Below are 24,912 nucleotides of genomic sequence, written 5' to 3'. Positions count from 1 at the left end.
GGACTACGGCAACCATATTTAGCCAAACTTCGGGACAATACACATGACGGTCAGGCAAACAAAACGTGTTTGTTTTTGTTTACATCGCGTGCTTATTTAATTTTTTTTTTTCAAGAGCAAACATTGAAACGCGTTTATCTCGGAAAGTCAAAAAGCGACGTGCGACAAGATAGCACGATCACGTCGATTTGTAGGTGTAAATTCAATTCAAAGTGACGTTCACTAAAAAATGTTCAACCCAAAAATTAAAAAAATATATGATTAAACATAAGAACTAAATTTACTACAAATTATAATTTAATTCAAAAAAACAAAAAAACTAAAAAAGACCTCAAAACGAAAAAGTTGATATATAAAATTAGTTAAACGTTCTTTTCAAAACGTTCAATACTTCTTTCAAACTGTTTTAAATAAGTTGAAAACTTTGTGTACCCTTCCTGCGTGGTGGTGTCATAAATTACAGGACGTTTTTTTTTTGTTTCGTTCCTCGTCGTAAAGTGCGACGAGAGTTTCCGTCGCGTTGATGAAAAGATTTTCAAACGTGCGCGCGCGGTGCGAAAACTCACACATACACCGCTGACCGCAGCTATAAAAACGGAACAGGCAACAAAGTTGGGTGGATGGAAACAGAGACAAAATGTGGAAAATTTGGGAGAGAGAAAAAAAATGTTGCGACGCTAGAAAATGGTCAAGGAAAACTCACAACAACAGAAGGTTCGATGTCTTCCAAGATCAGTCGCAGAGACGATAGCCAAGTGACTTTGAGGAAATTTTGGTAAGGGGCGCTTCATACATCACGTAGACACTTTTGCAGGGCGAAGGAGGCTGGCGATTGTCCACGCTCCATAAAAAATACATGTATTTTGGTTGAACAATTTTGCATACAAGAAATGAGTCTGAATATGTCAATATAGTGTCCACGTGGTTTGTGGATGGCCCCATTACACGGTGAAGCTAAAAAACAACAAAACAGTTGAGTTGAACTTTTATGTTAAAAAATGAAACTACCCGAGCAGACGGAAATAACTTGGGAATAACATTTTTTGATATTCGAAAATACTAGGCCAATAACATTTTATGTTATTTTTAACAAGATTTGTTATTCGTCGTTATGCTTTTTTTTGTTATTGGATTGGTCTATTATCATTTTCAGTTATTCTTCGAACAAATCTTTGTTATTATTTTTTGTTATTTTAACAACTAATCCGATCATCCCAAAAACAACTGGCGGTATTCTTCCATAACAAAAAATGTTATTCCAAAGTTGTTTTGGCTTTCAACCAATATCGGACCAATAACAAATTTTGTTATGATAACATAAACTGTTATTAAATGGATTTTTCAAGAAGAATCCATAACACATTTTGTTATTTTAACAGTATGAATTTTGTTATTACCGTCTTCCCGGGTTTATATGTAATTCCGCTTCACTCAAACAACAACTCTCAGTCCTCTGAGTTTGGTGTGTGTACATCACACAAAAAGGGGTTTTTCACTCCGTCCGCTCCTCTAGAGCACACCAGTGGGTGACAAAAACAAAACATTAAAAATAGGTACTTATAAATTATACCCTCTCTTCACTGGTTGTTGTATATTGCCGTGAAAGACAACACCACCTCCACCGAGTAGGTTGCCTCGATAACGACGGAGTAGAATATCATCGTCTTCAACCGAACATCCGCAGCAGCAGCGTCGCGACGCGCGTCTCGATTAGTTTGAGCTAAATTGTCCGTTGACAAAGAGCTGCTTCTTCGTGTTTTCGATGAATTTCTAATCGAGCGTGATATCAGAACAAATAGAGAGTTCGATTTGGGAATCATTTTGGGGAAATAGGACAAAATTAAGTGGAGTTTCAAACGGAAATTCAAATAAGTAATAAAAAAAAGAGGAAAACTTACACGACAAAGTGTGGCGTTAAATAATTAAAACAAAATTGTGAAAGTTTTATCGCTCCGGAAAGTCTCCGATGTGACATAACCTCAGAATTAAAATGTTTGGACGACCACGGAAGTTTGGGGCACTTTTGGCCCTTCTGGTTCTGCTCAACTTTGGCTTCCACTGGGACATGGCGGTGGGGAGTCAAGACCACAACATGGTTGACGTCGAGGTGGACGACGTGAGTGAGGCGGTTCGGTTGCGGGCTTGCTACGTGGAGGATTTGCGGAACATTCGGGAGTATAACCAGAACCCGTTGAGTGTGTACATCGATCATTGCTATTTGAAGGAGTTGCCGAATGCGATTTTCATTAGATTTACGGATTTGCAAGTGTTGGAGATTTGTGATAGTCGACTGGATAACTTGCAAGATTTTGCTTTGAATGGATTGCGGAATCTTGAGGTGTTGAACTTCTCCAGGAATAATCTCACAGGTGTCAAGTCTTGGAGTGATCATGATTTAGAACATCTGCATACGTTGGATTTACGACGAAATCTCATTAAAGCAATCAACGAGCACTCACTAGATCGCTATCCAAACCTCACAAAACTGATTTTGACGGGGAATCTTATCTCGCACATCCCAGAAGGTACCTTCAAGGTAGTCCCGAATCTCAAACATCTGAATCTGGGTCGTAACCTACTGACCTCAATCGAGGAAGGCACCCTAAAAGGACTCAGCAAGCTCAGCCAAGCGGCCTTCCACCACAACCAGATAAGCTACGTAGACTTCTTTGCCTTCATCGGGAACAGTCATCTCAAGTCCCTGCAACTGCAAGGAAACCAGATTACAGTCTTCGAAGCGGATTTGCTCTCGAATCTCCCCCGGCTAATGTTCTTCAACATCAGCTACAACCAGCTGGAGAACATCGCCGACCATAGCTTCAAGCGAAACGCCGACCTTCGAGTGCTAGACCTGAGCTTCAACAAGATCGAGAACTTCCACGAGGACAGCTTTAAAGGCTTAGCTAGTTTAGAGGTGGGTTGTAAATCACTTTCGCGCGCTCGTCTTATCTCACCGTGCACTATCTTGTCCGCAGGTCTTCAACGCAAGCAACAATCACCTGGCTGAGCTGAACAAATACATGTTCAAGGACTTTTCCGCCCTGCGTCTGTTGGATCTGTCTGCGAACCGGCTGACGTACGTCGAGAACAAGCTGTTTGAGTACTCTCCTCGGATGGAGTACCTGAACCTGTCCCGCAATGCCATCGCCGAAATTGAGCACAACATCTTCGAGGACTTCCGCAAGTTAAGAATTCTAGACCTATCGCACAACCGGCTAGTCGAAGACGCCTTCCTATGGCCGATCATCAACCTGCACCAGCTCAACATGAGTCACAACAGTTTCGCCCGGATCAACACCTCACTGCTCGAAGGTATCGAGCAGGTCGACCTCTTCCACAACCCCTGGAGTTGTCAATTCCTCGTACTCGAACTCATGAAGCAGACCAAAAACGTCCGCTACGGCAAGAACTACGTCGTCCAAACCAAGGACAACATCCTCAACACCCAAGGCATCGAATGCACCGACGAACGGGGCAAACTCCGGGACATCGTCGTCGTGGAAACCCCAGCCAAAGCCGAGTACAGCTCCTCCGAGTTCCACCGCTACAAACTGCTCCACGAAGCCCAAACCCCCGACACCCGCCCCATCCAGGACAACTTCGACACCAAGTCCACCATCCTGTGGCTCATGTCCGGTGCGTTCATCGTGTTCGGCGCCTTCAAGCTCATCCAGCTGATCCTGCACCACTCGGAGCACCAGAGCGAAAAATGGCGCCTCGCCCAGCACGTGAGTATCCACAACGACGGCGAGGTGGTCCTGGGACCGCCCAGCTCCTGTCACCAGCATCCACCGCCATCGTGCTCCTCCGGAGGCTTCCTGTTTCCCCCGGTTCATCCGTCCAGCAAGCGCCAGTTTACCCCGACGATAAGCTAATTGCCTCCACCCCCGCCACGTGTGTGTTTGTATAAATGTATGTATGTTGGCGCAGCCTGTTTAATATTAACGTTGTTCCCGTTCCTGTTCCGCGTCGTACTGAACTCTGTTTTTTAATGTTATTTATTTAAACTTTAGATAAAACTTGTTTGTGCCCCCCGAATTTTTATTTCTTTGAGTCTGCTCGTTCCTCGTCTTTGTGCTAATCCTCTAACGGCCCCCTCCCTCAACGAGAAAAAAAAAGTTCCCAAAAAAACCTCTACTGGTGCAGTGCTTTTTTCGTCCCTGCTGCTGATGTTGTCTTAGCCTGGCTGATTTTACAGATGTTGGAGACGAAGCGAAGGAAAACGCTGGTAATTTGAGGGAACATCGTGCCAGCCGTGCACGGTGGGTTGGATTTCTGTCAGTAATTTGATGTTTATTACATTTAGGAAATGTAAAGTTGAAAGTCAAAAATTTGAATGTAATTTCTTTGATTTTTGTGAAGATTTTCGATTGAGTGACATTCCAAAAGTACATTTTGTGGTAGATGTTGTATTTTTAAATTACAAAAATGATTTTATTTATTGGAACTGCACACATTATATCATCTTGTTCTTTTAAACAGAATAATTGAGTTTAAAATATGATCACCAAATTTGAGAGCTTTCTTACATACTGCTTTTAATCGACTTCGCAGAATGACACTCACTTTCGACGCCGTTCTTCGGCACCCGTAAAAAAGAACCGATCGAAACTTGCAAATCACACCACTTTGCAACAAACAATATAAAAAATAGACAAAACAAAACATATACCACTTCTTTTAAAACAGCCCATTCACCCGTTAGATAAAGGTAGGGGAAAGTGGGGCAAGTGTAACAAGCTAAGGAAATGCTCGTTATAACCCATTAAAAACGTTTAAAAATCTGTTGGATTTATTGGAATCATCTTATTCCAGGTCTTGACTGAGACTTTGATAGAACAAGTTTTAAAAAAATCTGTTTTTTAATGTAAAAAATTGATTTTTTTTTAATTTTTCGTACGTTCTACTCAACTAGTGGGGCAAGACGAACAACCCGTTAGGGCAAGAGGAACAATGCAAGAAAAAACATGCTAATTTACTAACAATTGAACTATTATCACTTAGATACATCAGATTAGGATGTATTTGAAACGTTTCTTTCATTTTTAGATTAAAAAATAATATTTTACAAAAAAAATTACCGTTTTTACGAAAAAAAATATTACTTAGATGATAAATAGTAAATTTTCATGATATTATTATATAGTGTATGGACAATTTTTTAAACAATTGATTATCAGTTTTTAAGAACTTTTATGTATTTTTTTCACAATAAAATATGTTGTTGCAGCAATTCGTATTTTTTCCATACTAAAAATCCGTATGGTACACTTGCCCCACCTAAACAAGAGAGCTACAAAAAAATTAAAAAATAAATCATACTTTATAATACATGTAAGTCATTGGTAGGGACACTACTGATCTAGGAAAAATAGCATTTTGATAAAATGAGCCTTAAAACGAACCCTAAGCCTTATTTTGTACTTTCCAAATATTATAAGGAAACAAAGGTTTTGAAAAAAACTTCATTCAATATTATGCCCCGTGGCATTTACGTCATTTTGGTGGTTATGTGGTATATTATAGTTTAAAATGAAATTTAATTGACTAAAATGCTCAAAAAAAGTTTTTAACCATATTGCAATGTTTTATAAGTGTCCCGGGCAGACGGTAATAACAAAATTCATGCCATTTTAATAACAGATACTGTTAAAATAACAGAAAGTTCATGAAAATTCCATTTTTGCATAAGAGTTGAATAACACTTTATGTTATCATAACAAAATTTGTTATTGGTCTGATATTAATTGAAAGCAAAAACATCTAGAGAATAACATTTTTTGTTATGGAAGAATAACTCCAACTGTTATTGGGATGTTCGGATTAGTTGTTAAAATAACAAAAAATAATAACAAAGATTTGTTCGAAGAATAACCCAAAATGTTCTTGATCTGTTATTACAATAACGATCCAATAACAAAAAATTCATAACGACGAATAACAAATCTTGTTATAAATAACATAAAATGTTATTGGCTTAGTATTTTCAAATATCAAAAAATGTTATTCCAAAGTTATTACCGTCTGCTCGGGTCTGCAAATGCTACAAACCGAATTTTATCCTAAAGTTTTTTGAAATATTTGAATTAAATTATTCCTGTAAACCATGACAACAAACATAATTTTAGTTCACTTATTTTACTGATTGTACTTTGGGTGAATGAAGAATTATCTACAAAATCGGCCAATTTTGAGCATTTTTGTTTATTTTTTTTTGTCATTTACAAATCGAAAAACTGCTAATTTTTTAGTTAAAATCATACATAAAGTGGCTATATCTGTAAATTGATTGATTGCAAATTTGATTTTACATTGAAAATTGAAAAAAATAATCATTTATGTGAAAAAGGGTAATTTCAAATCAGCATTTTTTTTTAAATTGTACTCTCTCAATACCTATAACTTTGACACATCGATAAAAAAATTCATAAAAAAATACAAATTTTCGAAAATTTACGAGCATTTTGTACGGACAGCTGCCAAAATTGTTTGAGACTTGTATGTGGGAACCAATGACAAAAAATAGCTTCTTTGGTCACCGAAAAAGCCTCTGAAAAGTTTGAGCAAAACCAACAAAAAATCAAGGCGAATTTCTCATGTTTAGACAAGGATTTTCTTCGCTTTGGCGATATTTCAGCAAATAATATTCTAAATTCTAAATAAAATAAGAATAACTAACACATAAATTCAGTAAATGAAAATTTCACAAAACTTCACAAAATTGAATATAAAAATTTATTTTCCCGTGAGAAATTATTAACTACTCATTGCAGATATTTTCAAAAAGCATGACCAAATTTATGAAGAAAAAAATTATTTTGAACAGAAATGGAAACTTTGTACACAGTTTTTTAAAGAATTATTGATTACCTCAAAACATTGAATTTCTTACAAGGTTTTTAATAATGATTTGACTGTCAATCTATTCAAATGCCTAATTTTCAAATTTGAAGCTAAAAGTATAATAAGATGCTTTAAACAGCAATCAATGCCAATTTGCAAAATATCATTGAAATTTAAAAAAAATATATTTTTTCCAAGACTTTTAGGGTTTGTGGTTTTAAAATTCAAAATTTGTAAAAACAATAAATAGTTTTTTAAGTTAGTTTAAAATTTATTAATACTGCCTCCTTTTTGAAGCAAATTTTAAAAGGAGACTTATTTGACGAAAAAAACATTTTTCATAACATTTAATGACATTTCGATAAATTACCATAAATTCCAAACGTAACTGAAATTTATTAAAATTTATTATATAGTCATCAATTGCATGTAATTTTTTTTCAGTGAAATTTTTAAATCAAATGTTCTCTAATTTGGCTCAAATTTGGCATTGAAGTTCATTAGCCAAAATAAAAAGACCTCTATGTCTTTTTGCTCGGCGAGTAAATAAGTCCTAGCTAAAATGGTCAATGTTTCAAAAGGCATTTAAAAAAAATCTTTTTTTTTTTTCAAATAACCATATCCCGCTGAACCAATTTGAGCTAAACATTTGACCAGAATTAAGGTGATTATTTTGGCTTTGCGGGTGAAAACACTACGAGGTTTTAAAGCATGGCTGAATATTCTTAAATGACAAATAAAAGGAAATAAATCCTGATTTGAAGGTCTTGGGGCAAAGAGCTTGAGGACATTTTGATTTTCATTTATTTAATGTATCCACTTGCAGTTTTTTAAGTAGTTGAACAGTTAAAGTTGAATGAAAATCAAAGAGTTGAACTGTTTTTTTTTTTTTTTTTTTTTCAAAGTAATATATAAGTAGAACACAATTAATTAAAAAAAATCGAATAAAACAAAAAAAATTAGATAGAATTAAATCTGCATCATTTAAAATAAACAGTAGCCAAGTACAGCAATTAACCCTCTACTGCCAAAAAAAAATTCGAAAATTTTTATGTTTCCCTTGTTCAGAAGGTCATTTTGAGCAACTTTTGGTCTACGAAACACTTTACTTCTTTTGTTTTATGTTTTTCTTGTTTTATTTTTAGTATTTTAATTTGATTTTATCTGGTTAAGGTTATCTTTGTCTTTGGTAGTATTTGGCTTATTCTACCACTCCTATCATTATTTTTTCTCTCTATTTTTTTCATGTTATTACAGTCACTTTTTTTTATTATTGTTTTTCACATTTTCTGCTATAGTATGGCACCATTATTATTTAAATTGCAAAAAATGCGTAGAGGCATAGTTTGGGATACTAAAAAAAAATACTGCATACTTGTTTTTACTTAAAATATAGAAAATGTTAGTAAAAAACACAGCCAAAGTTGACTCCTAAAAAATTTAATTTTTAAAAACATTGACGAAATCACATAAAACAAGTCAAACTTCCAACCCTACAATTTCCTAAAATTTTAAGATTTCTTCTTTTTGGCGATTTTTTAGATCGAAGGCCTTCTAGAGGCGGGGCTGGGTTGTAGAGAGATAACGTCATGATTCGAATTCCCGGACGCTTCGAAACCCGGACACTTCAACTTGTTTTATCAATTATTTGGATATAAGTTTGCATTATAAATGTCAAAACTGTGTTATTTGATGAATTCTAACATCAACGTTCATTTAAAGTTTGTTTGAACGCTGTAGTTGATGCCAAAACAATCAAATAAAATAAAATTATAAGTTTACCAAAAAATGCGAAACATTTCAACGGAAATATTTCATAGGCGTCCGAAGCACCGGGAAGGCAAAGCAGAAATTTATGTTTTTGATTTTCTTAAATTCTAGCTATTTTTATACAAACTATCGATTGTTTTGATGTAAACAGCTTATTTGAGACCTAAAGAATGCCATTCACTAACATTTCAGTTCAAATTTGTGCGTTTCATAGGCAAAATCGTGTGTCCGGAATTCGAAGCAAAAGTGTCCGGATTTCGAATCAGCTTTTAACAGTGTCCGGAATTCGAAGCACAACAAGTCATTTTAATTTTAAAATTCTGATGAAAAATTGTTAGAAAAGACATATTTTGCATGCATTCTCTTAAAACTAACTGTTTATACTAAATTCTGATAATATTTCTACATTTCCAACTTATTACATGATTTTTTGCCAGCTATAACAAAAATAATATGGTACTAAGTGTACGGATTTCGAATCATGACGTTAAATTAAGATTTTTTTTTCTCTCAAGCAGATAATTTCTTATATAGAGTTAAATCAAATATTTCAGATTTTTTTTATTTGTCAACCTTTTCTGCAATTTGCTATCTATTCGTAATTATTTTTCTATTCATCAACTTATAATTTTGATGTGTTCTGTTTAACGTTAGAGAGTAAATTGAAACTACAAAATATTTCAATTCGTTATCCCACTATCCTGAAAAAACAGGAAGTAGAGCTTGGGTTTGAAAATACAGAAAAGGCGTTGCTTCCTAGCTGGTCGTACTCTGACTCACAGAATCCTTGTCTTTCACACATGTGCAGAAGATTCGCTGCTGCACTTCAAGAAGTGCTTCTTATAAAACAAACTAAAAGCCCGTAATGTGGGAACCGTTCTTTTTGGAAAGCAACTTTATTCGGAAAATTTTCTACTCACGAATTTAATTACCGCTAATAGCGTTTTCCACCGGCTGATTGCAACCTTCTCGGGGAAGCTATTCTCTCTCTCGCTTTTCTTAAGGCGAAATTTGTGAAGTTCACTGGTGGTGTCGATAAAGTTTCGCGCAGGAAATTGATGGAAAAGTAAGTTTCTCCAGGAAATGAATTCGTTTCTTTTCCCTCACTCTCGCTTAGTCTAACGAACATGCACGTCCTGAGCGGAATACAAAAGTAGAATTTAGTCAAAAAGTATCGCCACGGTTCCCGTAAATATCGGCAACAAATTCAATTTTACTGCCGGCTTTTTTCGCTGCAGCACAAACAACAAACGGCCAGTTCTGCGCGATGATGTCGGTTGCCAATTTGTCGAGGTGCTCACCACGTGGCAGGTCTATACACCACGTACAAATGCCGGAGCAATTTGCCAAACCAGACCAGCAGTCCAACTGGCACAGTTCCCATCAGGGAAGAACCAGACTTTTTACATGCTGTTTTCGAGGACGGGGGGCTCAAAAAACGTTTTTTTTTCTTTCCCTCCCCCTTTGGAACCCCCGAGAAAAACACACAAATAAATTCAGATATTTTCCCCTCCTCCCCCCATGTTTCTTTAAACTCTGCGTAGAATATGTTTTTGCTTAACCCCCTCCTCCCGTTTCTCCCAGTGGATCCGTTTTGCCCCATGCGCCCGTAAAAACAAAATAAATCAAAATTAAAAAGGCGGAAAAACTTTCCCGTGTGCGCTTACTCTTTGGGGCGGCTTGAATGTTTTTCCGTTCCGACTTTTCCCCCTCCCTCTTTTTTCAAAGCTTCTGTTCAAACATATCTCTTTGGGAGCGTCTGATGCTCCTCAAGTGTGTGTGTGTTTGTGTGCGGGAAACTCTTCTTCTACAAGGAAAAACAGGGAGTTGCAAAGAAAAACCAAAGTGTACGAAAGTGTCCCGGCGTTAGAGTTGCAACGGTGCGTGGAAAATGGAAACCGGAAAGCCGTCGTGAATGGATGTTAGGAGCCTTAAATTTGAGTGCAGGGTGACGGCTTACCTTCCTTTTTTATTTCAACTGTCATTTTTTTATTCAACTTCAAAGGTAACTTTTTTACTTTCCTTTCCAAAAAGTATTTTGTAAAAAAAAATGATTCTGTAAAACTGTCCAAAATAAATTTTCCATTTTTAAACATTTGTGCTCGTTAAAAAAATTAAATCAAAACTTTTTTTTGCTCGCCTTTATTCAATTTTATTAGATTATGAATTGAATCATTTAAAGTGCAAAATGTGCAATGAATGTTAGTTTTAAACACCCAGTCATGGGAATTTTCACAATAATTTACAGAGCAAAAAAAAACAAAGTTATTATCGATATTTGAAGAAAAAAAACAATACAACAAAAGACAAATAAAGATGATTATTAGGCTCCTTAAATATCCATTTTGCTGACATTTAAGTCATATATTTATTTCGATGATTATTTGTAACTTTTTTCCTTCAGTGGATTTACTCAATTTTTTCAACACCCGCAAACTCTGTTCCAAACTTTGAAATAAAAAGCTATTGATTTTTTGGTCGATGTCTTGGGAAAAGTTGTAAGTTATGATTAGGACTTTTCGGATAAAAACGGGTACACGTAAAAATGACAACTTTTGGACAACAGTGGTGTATGAGGGAAGTTTTTTTGCTTGATTATGTTTTTAGCAATCGAGGAGTACTTTTGAGAAGTTTCGATAACTACATTCAAGCCTTAAACAAATGATTGAGTTCTTAATAATGATTGTCGTTATTTTATAACTCAGATAACATTATCATACTTTACGAAGGTTGCAAATTTCGAAATTGAAAAACGGATCAATAGCTTACGGCTCCAAAGATTTCTATATATAGTCGAGTATAAATGAAGACTCATTGGATTGCACCGAGAAATACAACATTTTTCATAACATTTATCACTATAAGATCCTTTGTAGTCTGAACAGCAATTTAAAAAAAGGATTTTTTGTAGAATTCTCTCAGTTAGGAAAAAATATATTTATAAGACATGATAACTTATTTTAATTTTAGAAATTTATCAAAAAATAAAAATAAAAAAACACCCACTCTATAAATTTAAAGAGGGTAAAAATCAAATAAATATCGAGTTTTATGCTGAAAATTTAAATATAAAATTAAGATTTTCCCGTGTACTTTTTTTATCCCAATTTTTTTCTAGTAGTAATAAAATTGCTTCTCAATATACAGTTCAGACTCGATTATTCGAAGGATTCGGAAAAAAATCACTTCGGATAATCGAACCATGAAAAACATATTCTTATCGCTGTCTTATTTTTGATTGTCCAGCTTCAGTATTCAGTACCCATAAACTACTCTAAATTATTTGCAACTTTCAAATCAAATATGGCGGCCAAAATGGCGGTGACGCCATATTGAAAATATAAAAAAAGGCAATCAAATATTCAAATTTGACCAAATTGGGTCACAGAGCTGGAATTTGATGTTGAAAGTAAGAAAACAGAAAAAAATGAAAAAATAAATTTGGTCGTGATTCGATTATTCGAAGGTTTGTATGGGACAAACCTTTGGATAGTTGAAACTTCGGATAATCGAACTTCGAATAATCGATACTCCGGATAATCGAGTCTGGACTGTACGAATAATTTCATAGCACTTTGGTCCGGACAGTCCCAAAATTTGTATAAAGAAAACAATGATGCAATTTTTTGGCATAATTAGGCTTATGGATCGTTCTTTTATTCCGTAACGCAGTTGGAGGAAGGGGATTTGAAGACTATTTGATTTGCATGGGCATTTTATTAGAAGGAAAGAAGAGGATTTTCAGCGTTACGTAATAAAAGAACGCTCTCTTAGTTTTATTCACGCATACAGTAGCAATTTTCACGGGAACCATAATTCCATATTTTTTTTTTTCAAAAATTTCAAAGAACTTCAAAATTACAGGAAGATTTTTTTATACTTTAATTTACAATATTTTCAGTTTTCTTAACCAATATTTTCTAAAATCCAAGCCAAATTCGATCTTATTGATAATAATCCAATGGAAATCTCCATGAAATTTCATTTCTTCCTTTAAAGTTTTTCTTAAAAATCAAGAAGCAAAAATGTAAAATTAAAAAGAAATAATCATTTGAATTTCCACGGGGACCATTTAATTAAAATATCAAATTTCGTGAAAACTCATACAAGACTCAAGAAAAATCTAAAATATCCTGATTTTCGAGATCAAAAAAGAGAAAGAAGAATATATTTTTATTGTTATTTTTTATAGATTGTATGCTATAATTCGATCATAAAAATTAAACTAATTCACTTTTAAAAGAATCTGAGCAATCTTTTGAAAAATTATCAAAACATGAATGTTAAGTCATTAAAAAAAATACAAAGCAAACAAAGAGGTTGAACTAGTGTACAAAACCACGTTACAAAAAAATCTTAATATGGAATCCATAAACAAAGTTTGCTCATGGCTTATAATATAAGCACCTTTTTCAGCAAAAAAAAGTTTGCCTAAATATTTATTAAAAAAATTTTCTACTATAATCTTAAAAAGACATAAGCGAAAAAAATCATTTCACCATTCTCGATAAAACAAAACGCATAACATAAGGATAACAAAATCATCTAAATATGGGAAAGTGTTAAATCGAACATTATATTTAAAAAAAAACTTTTTTTGAACCAAAAATGAAAATTCACCCTTTACCCAAATTTTCAAAATATTTTAATAAAATCAAACTGTATTTTGAGGCAATATTTCGTGCACCACTTTTTTTTACTCACAAAGCGAGGTGAAAGATTTTCCTAACCTTTCTTTGTTAAAAATTTAAACTTCTGAACGAGGATTATTTTTAATTAATATCATTCAAACTATTCAAACAACCAAAAATTAAAAAAAAAACATTTAGTTGCCACCCTGAGCCTTATTCAAATACAACTCGAGGAAGTCACGCAAAAGAAATGGCTTTTGTAAATTAGATTCCTGTGTTTGCTTTGGCAGAGACGAGAATCCTCGTAATGTGATACCGAGTTCACGATGTGGTACTTAGAAACAGCAAACGTGAGGGCTCCCTTTTGCTGGAAAATATATTGAATTATGAAAATTTCACATGAAAAGAACCCTGTGTCTCCACTCTCTGAGGTTTGGAAGATTAGCACGCTATGCCGTTAGAAAATTGATTATTCACTTCAACTGACATTGAATATCGAAATCCTCTTATCCGATTTGTTCAATGGAACGTCAACGGGAACTTACTTTCAACCCAGATTTAATTCCCACGTACAATCGATTCTCGACTGGATGGTTGGAACCAATAAAGCAATATCACGTAATCAACCGACTTTCAAACTCAATTCCCTAGGCCAGCAGGCATCTGCGTTCGGAAAATTGAGAGGTGCAAAAAATCCAAGTCGGAAAAAGCATTTCCCAATTACCGCCACCCGCTATATACGAGGAGGTCTGGTCTGGGCCTCATTAGCTAAACCGTCTGCACTTAATGGCTTCACTAGCCAAGTGGCAAACCCAATTTAATGGGAAAGTTTTCGTTTCCTTCATTTCGGGGAGGGGAGGAACGTTCCAATTCTCGATCGGTACTAATTCACCCGGGGCTTGAGGGCCTTTCGAAGAAGTGTGGAGGAAAACTTGCTTGAAGCTTTTTCGTTCGATACTAATAAGCTGAGGCGGAGAAAAGAGCTTCTTTTCGATAGGAAAAACCGTTGCATAAGAAATCGTACTTCCTGGAATCAGTTCAGTTAAATCCCCCATCCTAATCCTACGAATAGTTTTAGTCACGCATGAGCGATTCCATTTTGATTTGATTCCACTTTTGACGGGCCCGATTTTTCCCGGAATGACTTTCGCCACGTTGTTAATTAATAAATAAGCACCTAATCGGCATTGGTGAGTGGGATAATGCGTGCAACCGAAAAGTGGTGCCAGTCACGTGGTTAATGAATTTAGTAATTCGTAGGTGTTTTAGTTTGTGGGAACATTATGAATTTTAACCCTCTACAACCCAACCCCACCTTTAGACGGGCTTCGATTAAAAAAATCGCCAAAAATCTATTTTTCAACCAATTTTTGATCTTAAAATAAAAATTGGAAAAAAGAAATCTTAAAATTTTAGAAAATATATGGGTTGGAAGTTTTACTTGTTTTATGTGACTTTACCAATGTTTTAGAAAATGTCATTTTTTAGAGGTCAACTTTGGTTCTATGCATTTTTTTACAATTTAAATGATAATGGTGTCGTTTTACAGCAGAAAATGTGAAAAACAAGCGAAAAATTGACTGTAAAAACATGGAAAAAACTAGACACGCAAAATGTAAAGATAGGAGGTGGTAGAATAGGCCAAATACTACCAAAAACAAACACAAAGTAAACAAGATAAATGCAAATTAATAAAAAAATAAATATAGAAAAACATAAAACAAGAGAAGAAAAGTTTTTCGTAGAACAAAAGTTGCTCAAAATGATCTCCTGAACTCGAGAAAAATAAAAAATTTCGAATAAAAAATTTGGGCCCTAGAGGGTTAAAGTTTGTTTTTTAATTTTTGTTATTTGTTTAAGCCAAGTGAACAAAAAACAACAAATTGTTACACATTTTAAGCGTCAATTTTTTTTTTGACGCAGGTAACTGATTGAATGCTTATTCTGAAGGTTTTTTTATAACTCCTATTAAAATATAAGCTGACGACATTGTATGTTGCTGCCTTCTGAAGAAGGTTGAGAAAAGTGTAAAAAAATGTTTTTGTGATTCTAAAGTATATTTCCCCAAAGATTGACTAATTGATTTAAATTTTAATCTAATCTAATCTAATCAAACCCTAGCGTAGCCAATCTTTCGAAGGGATCCTGGAGAGTGCCTTAGGTTAAATGACGCCTAGCCTCTTCTTGTCATTTATTAACATTTGTAGTGCACCATTGCATTAGAATGCATTGAAACATCACAAAACGTTAAACCGGCCAGGCCTACTGCGTAAAGTTTACCGCAGAGATGATTCGTTGAATTGGATTGAGTTTGAGCACAGGGTGTGTGTTCAAACCACAATACAGTTCTGAATCTACAGGGGAGGAAGAAGCGTGGGGACACACCACCATACGTTCCGAGTTTTGGTTTTAGGTTATTATTCGTTGGGAGCACCATGCTAAGAAGCTTTGGTGCTCCGGGACCCTTAAGGAAGGGACATTGTATTTCCACGAATCGCTCACTGTTGATGAGATAATGGAAGTTATTAGTATATGGTTTTCAATTTACAATACAGTTTTTTTTAAACGTTAATTCTTTGAAGCCATCATACTGGAAAAGTGTCCGTGTTCCATGTGCTGTTTTGGGACTCACTGGGATGGGACATCGTATTTCCACAGATGCCCAGGCCATTACATGCCGTGGTTATAGCGCCACAACTCGCTCTGACTAATTGATTTAAATTTTAAGGCAATTTATTTAAACAAAAAACGAGGAAACACAAATTATCATGAAAATTTGTCAAACTACAAGCAAAGATAAATCATGAAAAAAGAAGAGACAGCAAAAATTATTGAATGTAAATTCTATTTTTTCTTTTGTGCTGTTTTGTAATAATTGCAAAAATTTTTTTTTCGCAAAAACAACCTTCATACTCAGATTGTCTTCAAACTTATGATTGAAACACAACTGCAATTGTGTACAATCATTTATCTTAAAATATTCAAACCATGACTTCGACTAGACCAAACCGGGGATTCTCGAATCTCAGGATTTATTATGCTTTTTCCAGTTTTCCCAAACTTGAAAACAAAAAATTAACAAATTTTGATTTGAAACAATTTTATAACATTACAATTATTGTTTGGCATTTTTGCAACCAATTTTTTGCACAATAGTGTTTTGAATTTTTGATTGAATCTGGTTAAAACAGGAACAGAACAAAACAATTAAAACACCGATTATATTTTTTTAGTCTTGTAGTTCCAATATTCTTATGTTGACGAAAGTGACTTAAATATAACCTGGTTATTTTGAAAATGTAATCTAGATTTTTGAGCTGTCCTTGTAATGCCATAAAAAAATAAAGCTATATAATGTAGACTTGTGAATCACATTGGATAAAAAATGTGGTTCACTTATAATCAAATGCACGACAAAGAACAAAAAAAATAAAAATAAATTTCTCGTTTCCCAAAAATTCAATACCCTGATAAAATAACGGCCTAGATGGCACGAAAAGAAACTTTTTTACAAAAAATATACTGTTGCATATCAACAATTTTTAAAAATTGATTATGGTTAACAACCATATTTTTAAATTAATATCACCATGTATGAGCAAATGCGATACCTAATAACATAAAAAAATCGACCATGGCCGATGGACTAAAACTTTCCAAAAAAATTTTGGTAAACATATAAATTTTCAGTAAAAATTGAAAAATATAATCCAAATTTATACAATCATTGTTAAAAAGAAATTAATATTATTATTCAAATTTTTCTTTTTGCTATTAATCATAGAAATGACGAATTGCATCAAAATAACACATGCGTTTCTATAAAATGTCAACAGAAATAGAACTCAAAAATATTAGTAACTGAGAAGTGATTTGACAATGTTAAGAAAAACAGAGGTTATTTTTGCGCATTCATTCATCTCCTAATTAAAAAAAAATATCAATCAACCAAAAAACTTTCCCATACCGGGAATCGAACCCGGGCCTTCTGGGTGAAAGCCAGATATCCTAGCCACTAGACCATATGGGAATTGTGTAGGTGAACGACCGAATGTCTCGTGAAAAAATAAAAAAATGGCTAGATTAAAAGCGTGGTATTTTACAGATTGCTTATTTGTGCATAAACTAGGAAGATCAGAAACGTTAATTTAATTATAAAATCAGTAGATAAGCGATCAATTACCGTTCGGCACTCTGGCGTTAAATTTCAGCTTCCAAAAAGAATGTCGATAATTTATTTTAATTCATTTGTTTTTTTTACAAGGAACCATCCATAAACCACGTGGACACTTTGGGGGGGGGGGGATGGCGATTGTCCACGCTTCATACACAAAATAATTAGTTTGTATGGAAATTGTCCACGTGGTTTATGAATGGTCCCTAAATAGGAAACAACAATGCAATTTTTTCCTCTCTCAAAATTTCCCCACAAAATTAAGGAACAAAAAATAAGGGGGCCAATAATTAATATTACTGACAATTCAACATTTCTTTTACACAGTTGTAAATTGCTTTAAATTTTGTTTATATTGTTTAACGTGTATTTCTGAATATTAAATCAAATAAAGGTTTTTTTTTTAGTTCAGCCCAGACTCGATTATCCAAAGTTTCGATTAAGCTAAGGTTTGTATGGGACTTCAAATATTGGACTCATAAACATTTTTTTGTCATTTGATTATCCAAAGTGAAATTTTCAGGGGGGAAATCGAGTCTGGACTGTATTTTTTGAATTTTGAATTTTTGTTCTACATAACTTTAATTATGTTATGACTTTTTGAAAAGAAATCTTTTGTATATCCTACCAATTTTTACTGAAAGTTAGTCTGAACTCTGATGGCAAATTTGAAATTGTTTATTTTTTATGGGATAAACCAAACACCAATAGTTAAGATTATGTGAATAGCTGAAACACCACCCCGCTTTAAGAGTGTTAGTAGATTTTATTTAAGAAATCTTCATGACCACAAACCCCACATTCATCAAACAATAAAATTAAAGAAAATGTTCCATAAAACTCCAACTGCAAATGTTATTCCCCGTCACCCGATAAGCCCTCAAAATCAAATAGGATGTGTTTCCGCTTAACCGCTTCTGTTTGTGTGTTTGCGCGCACATCACACAAAATTGAATACATTTGTTTCCATTTTCCTTTACTCTCCCATTTTTACAATAAACAAATAAACAAACAAATACACTTTATAAAAACCTCACTCCCCGCTGCGACGACGATAATCGCTTGCAGTACTTTCACGTACACTGACACACACACACACACACTCACACTGAAATCAAACTCTTTTTCTCTTTCCCCACTTTGAACCGATTCCGCGAACCGGAACGGACACACACACAAACACAAACGTACACACTCACGCATCCAACATGGCGGTGGTGGCGGTCACGGACGACTCCTGCGGTGTCAACAAACTCAACCAACTGCGCCGTGCAAATACCCACTCGACGGCGGCGTTGCCAAACAATTGGCCGACGGCCACCACCACCACGTTCCGGAACTTGGCTGGAATGTGCCGTTGGCGCCGGATGTGGGTCGGGCTGCAGCTGGAATTCAACGGCGACCGGGACTTTACCGACGGGATCGACGTCGACGCCGAGCTGGAGAACCTCGGGGTGGCCACGGAAGGTGGCCCGAAACGGGCGGTGCCCAAAAGGGGTCCGCAGTAATTATGGTGGGCAGGGAGATCAAGGTGTGGTTAGTGGAGACGCTGGATACTTTGTTGAGCTTGTGAATCCATCCCTGCGTTTGACAGATAGCTCACCTTCAAACTTTACATACCTTGACTCTGTCAAAGCGAAAGGTTAAACAAATCAATCTGCCAAAAAAAATTAGTAATAAACGTAAACAAAATATCGAAATATCACACCGTGTTGAAAATTATTTAAAACAACACACCAGTTGTTGGTTGAGCAGCCATACATTGTACTTTTTCGGGTCGGTGACACCGTGCCGAGAGTTTTGAGGCCTTTGCCGGGAGGAAAATTGAAAATTTGCTAGGGAAAGCCGGCAAACTGGGTCGATTAATTTGGGACGACCCGTACCGTGTCGGATTGTGTGTCTGTTGGGGGGAGGGGAAGGGATGGGATTGGGGAGCAATAATAAATCTCATTCGTTTTGGGGACAACACACACACACACACACATAGGCACGCAGGATATCAGGCTCGACAGTAACGGAATAGTTGGAGAGTTGGAGTTGGGTTGGGGAGTACATAAATTTTGCCGGAGGATTCCAAAATAAATTGCATGTAGTTTCTAGTTTTCTGCGTTTATTTATTGTCCCACCCGTTCGAAAAAGGGTAAACCAAAACAGACAGACAGAAGCCGTTGCTGTGTTGGGAACTAAATAATGTTGATCGTTTGGTTAATTGGAAAAAGTTTGCAATCACATCAGATGATTTATTTGCAGGTTGGTCGTGGAATTGATAACATGGTTGAATTATGAGTTGATGTAAATATCTGTAAATTGTGTAATTTTATTCAACGATATTGATATGGTAGGTAGCTACATTTTGTTGATCTTAATCAGGAAAGGTTTTATTGATGAATTTTGTTTTTATAACTTATCATAACTCATATTTCCATATACTTTTGTTTATTTTTTTTATTTTCTATTTGATCCACATGATTCATCTGAACAAAGAAGCAAACAAGTTTGCTCGGCAATTAATTATGCTACAGTCGACTCTCTGGTTGTCAATATCCAAAGGACCGTCGAGGAAGAGAAGCATCAGTTTACAGAATAATGCAAAATGAAGATTCGATTGAAATATATTTTTTTTTTAATAACCAGCTATGGGAGAGAATCATGGCAACGTCCAGCAAACCAAAACAAACAAATTTCAAGCACCCTTCGAAGCTTCGATTGTCCATCTTGTAGGTTTCATCTCATTATTGGGTGAAAATTTATATCGAAAAAAGTGATTTTTTCTGTTTACCTTTTTTGCTTTTTTTTTTTTTGGTCGATCAAACAGTGCGCCCGAGAATAGGCATTACACATTTTTCAGGTTGCTTTAACACATTTCCATGGGACTTTTGAGTGCAACCAGGATCCCGAGCAGACTGAAATGACTTGGGAATAACATTTTTTGATATTTGAAAATACTAGGCCAATAACATTTTATGTTATGTATAACAAGATTTGTTATTCGCCGTTATTATTGTTTTGTTATTGGATTGTTATTCTAATAACAGACTAATAACATTTTTGGTTATTCTTCGAACAAATCTTTGTTTGAGGTATTCTTTCATAACAAAAAATGTTATTCCCCCGTTGTTCTGGCTTTCAATCAATATCAGACCAATTACAAATTTTGTTTTGATAACATTAACAGTTATTGAACTCTTATGTAAAAATGAATTTTTCAAGAAGATTCCATAACACTTTATGTTATTTTAACCACATTTGTTATTGAAATTGCATGAATTTTGTTATTACCGTCTGCCCGGGATAACACACGTGTGTACGCCGAGCAGACGGAAATAACTTGGCAAAAACACTTTTGGATATTTCATAATACTAGACCAATAACATTTTATGTTATTAATAACAGGATTTGTTATTCGTCGCTGTAATTTTTTTGTCATTGGATTATTATTGTAATAACAGACTAATAATATATTTAGGTATTCTTCGGACAAATCTTTGTTATTATTTTTTGTTATTTTAACAACTAGGTATTGGAGATATGCTTCCATAACAAAAAATGTTATTCCAAAGTTTTTTTTGGCTGTTAACCAATATCAGACCAATAACAAATTTTGTTATGATAACATAAACTGTTATTAAACTCTTATGCAAAAAAATGATTTTTCAAGAAGATTCCGAAACACTTTTTGTTATTTGAAATTTTTTTTTATTGAAATGGCATGAATTTTGTTATAACCTGGACTTCGGGGACCCATAGCAATATGTATAATACTGATTCTCAATGTTTGTTTTCTGAACTTCCAAGGCGTCTTCTCCGCTATTACAGTATTTTATAATGCAATATATATATATTATAATATAAAATAAAAACAGAATAATATATTGTGCGTAATATTGAATGTTTAACACTTTTGAAATGTAAGTCTCTATTTAAAAAAAATTAAAAAAAAAACAATTTTCGAAAAGATCGGAGAATTTGACGAATGTTTCAAATTTTAACATTGTAAATCGGACCATTAGTTACTGTGATATCGACGTTAGGAATTTGTGGGTTTTTAGGGTGAAACTTAGAAAACATCAATTTTTCTGTTTTTTAATCCTTGGCATGGCAATATCTCTGCAACGAAGGGTCGTATCAACAAAGCTCAAAAAAGCTAATTATAGAGAATTTTCTCAGCTTTTCAAAAAAATTTTTTTCAAAAGAGGGCAAGCATGTGCATTAATTTAAATAATGAAAAACTACAACTATTTTTAAAAAAGTTACCTAAAATTGGCTTTAACATGAAAACTAGAGAAATTTTTGATTGAAAATTTGATTTTACATCGAAAAATGAAGTTGAAAAATTGTTGCACCCATTTTTTGATTTTTTGAAAAAATCAGTATTGATTCAAAAATTCATAACTCGCTCAAAGATTTTTTGCACAACCTGGAAATTTCTAAAAAGTAGGCATGTAATGTCCTCTAAAACATATAAAAAAATTAAAAAAAATAAAAATAGTTTTTTTTTGCAAATCAAGTTTTAGTGACAAAAAGTTAATTAAAAAATCACCAAATTTTTTTTTTACCGTGAATCATTTTTTTCAGTGTAGTCCATATCCATACCTACAACTTTGCCGAAGACACCAAATCGATGAAAAAAATCCTTCAAAAGATACAGATTTTTGAATTTTCACTTATCATTTTTGTACGGACAGCTGCCAAATTTGTATGGAAAATTATATGGACAAACTAATGATGCAAAATGGCTTCTTTGGGCATACCGAAGGCAAAAAAATGAAGTTTCAGCCGGATTAAAAAAAAACAACAAAAAAATCAAATGACCGAAATCTGAGAGAATTGCTCTGCTTTGGTATCTTCAGAAGAGTTGTTGTAAATGGAAAGGGGCAACTTTTGGTTTGGTTGAAAATGAGGTTGGTTCACGGTGTTAATGGTAATTTTTTATCGTCATTAGGAAAAGGAGATGAATACTGCAAATAGATTTTTTGTGTTCAATTCAAGTATTAGGCAACAGTTTTCTGGACATTTCCGGAGCCATCATTCGGAACTTCGTACTGACTTGCTCGTGGAACCATTGTTTTAAAACTTTCCCACATAAGAATCCATCATTTTCTTACACACATACCAAGTACTTTGTTCAACGGCGCGGCAACAACTATTTCCAACCGAAATTTCCATTTCACAATGTATCCGTTCAAACACTTTCTTCCCCAAAAAGACCAATCAAATCAGTGGCGCCCGCACACACATGCTCACATGAAAGAAATATGAGCAAACACATCAGAAAGCTGGGAACTTGTTATGGGCCAAAATGCCCCGAAGTAACGTAAATCGAGCAAAGTTCAGCCCCGGACGAGACGCCGGCACACCAAATGTTCAACAATGATAGAAAATGTGCTATACGCCTCAAAGTTCGACACACACACACTCAGAACTAATACTAACTAGCAACTTTGGGGGGTCCAACTTTTCCCAGGCAAAAACCAAAAATTAAATGCAAGCTCAGAGTAAAGTTGCCGGCTTTTTGTTCAAACAACGGAACGGATAAACTGAGGCGCGCGGGACTCGCTGGAAAACCCCCCCTCGGAGAAGCGGAAGAGGAGGATGTGTTCGTAGAAAGGAAAGTTTAATATTTCACTAATAGCTGGCAGGGCCAAGAAGTTCACCGATATGCTTCGCTTTACGCACGACGGAACCAGCAGCTTCTTGGCCGGGACAGACCCCGGACCCGGACCAGTCTCACCACAAAAGAAAAGGCAGCAGAACCTGTGATGTGATGAATTTTAAATGCACAACCAGGCACGGAAGAGAAGTTTGTCGCTTTTTTTTTTGTCACTTTGGTCATTTTGGTAATTTTGGTAATTTTGGTAATTTTGGTAATTTTGGTAATTTTAGTAATTTTGGTAATTTTGGTAATTTTGGTAATTTTGGTAATTTTGGTAATTTTGGTAATTTTGGTAATTTTGGTAATTTTGGTAATTTTGGAAATTTTGGTAATTTTGGTAATTTTGGTAATTTTGGTAATTTTGGTAATTTTGGTAATTTTGGTAATTTTGGTAATTTTGGTAATTTTGGTAATTTTGGTAATTTTGGTAATTTTGGTAATTTTGGTAATTTTGGTAATTTTGGTAATTTTGGTAATTTTGGTAATTTTGGTAATTTTGGTAATTTTGGTAATTTTGGTAATTTTGGTAATTTTGGTAATTTTGGTAATTTTGGTAATTTTGGTCATTTTGGTAATTTTGGTAATTTTGGTAATTTTGGTCATTTTGGTCATTTTGGTAATTTTGGTAATTTTGGTAATTTTGGTAATTTTGGTAATTTTGGTAATTTTGGTAATTTTGGTAATTTTGGTAATTTTGGTAATTTTGGTAATTTTGGTAATTTTGGTAATTTTGGTAATTTTGGTAATTTTGGTAATTTTGGTAATTTTGGTAATTTTGGTAATTTTGGTAATTTTGGTAATTTTGGTAATTTTGGTAATTTTGGTAATTTTGGTAATTTTGGTAATTTTGGTAATTTTGGTAATTTTGGTAATTTTGGTAATTTTGGTAATTTTGGTAATTTTGGTAATTTTGGTAATTTTGGTAATTTTGGTAATTTTGGTAATTTTGGTAATTTTGGTAATTTTGGTAATTTTGGTAATTTTGGTAATTTTGGTAATTTTGGTAATTTTGGTAATTTTGGTAATTTTGGTAATTTTGGGCATTTTGGTCATTTTGGTAATTTTGGTCATTTTGGTCATTTTGGTAATTTTGGTAATTTTGGTAATTTTGGTAATTTTGGTAATTTTGGTAATTTTGGTAATTTTGGTAATTTTGGTAATTTTGGTAATTTTGGTAATTTTGGTAATTTTGGTAATTTTGGTAATTTTGGTAATTTTGGTAATTTTGGTAATTTTGGTAATTTTGGTAATTTTGGTCATTTTGGTCATTTTGGTCATTTTGGTCATTTTGGTCATTTTGGTCATTTTGGTCATTTTGGTCATTTTGGTCATTTTGGTCATTTTGGTCATTTTGGTCATTTTGGTCATTTTGGTCATTTTGGTCATTTTGGTCATTTTGGTCATTTTGGTCATTTTGGTCATTTTGGTCATTTTGGTAATTTTGGTAATTTTGGTAATTTTGGTAATTTTGGTAATTTTGGTAATTTTGTAATTTTGGTAATTTTGGTAATTTTGGTAATTTTGGTAATTTTGGTAATTTTGGTAATTTTGGTAATTTTGGTAATTTTGGTAATTTTGGTAATTTTGGTAATTTTGGTAATTTTGGTAATTTTGGTAATTTTGGTAATTTTGGTAATTTTGGTAATTTTGGTAATTTTGGTAATTTTGGTAATTTTGGTAATTTTGGTAATTTTGGTATTTTTGGTAATTTTGGTAATTTTGGTAATTTTGGTAATTTTGGTAATTTTGGTAATTTTGATTATTTGGGTCATTTTGGTCATTTTGGTCATTTTGGTCATTTTGGTCATTTTGGTCATTTTGGTATTTTGGTCATTTTGGT

General features: G+C 34.1%; 1 protein-coding gene and 1 non-coding gene across 3 annotated transcripts; one reads left to right on the top strand and one right to left on the bottom strand.

Moving 5' to 3' along the window:
• The first annotated feature begins 1,666 nt into the window (after window positions 1-1,666).
• On the top strand, window positions 1,667-19,123 carry LOC120414576 (chaoptin-like). Of its 2 annotated transcripts, XM_039575814.2 has the most exons (3): window positions 1,669-2,914; window positions 2,976-3,728; window positions 18,804-19,123. In XM_039575814.2, exons 1-3 carry the CDS (start codon window positions 1,991-1,993, stop codon window positions 18,924-18,926), a joined length of 1,800 nt encoding a protein of 599 aa, XP_039431748.1. In that variant the 5' UTR covers window positions 1,669-1,990; the 3' UTR covers window positions 18,927-19,123. The 2 variants fall into 2 exon arrangements, with proteins under 2 accessions (XP_039431747.1, XP_039431748.1); XM_039575813.2 differs by lacking the exon at window positions 18,804-19,123 and having other exon boundaries at window positions 1,667-2,914; window positions 2,976-4,072.
• Window positions 17,203-17,274, bottom strand: Trnae-uuc (transfer RNA glutamic acid (anticodon UUC)). Its single transcript has one exon. It is a non-coding gene; the product is annotated as a tRNA-Glu (tRNA).
• Window positions 19,124-24,912: the final 5,789 nt, after the last annotated feature.

Source organism: Culex pipiens, chromosome 2 (genome assembly GCF_016801865.2).
Source record: "Culex pipiens pallens isolate TS chromosome 2, TS_CPP_V2, whole genome shotgun sequence".
NCBI classification, from domain to species: Eukaryota; Metazoa; Arthropoda; class Insecta; order Diptera; family Culicidae; genus Culex; species Culex pipiens.
Note: the sequence above shows the minus strand (reverse complement) of the source record. Positions and strands in the feature narration are given on the sequence as shown.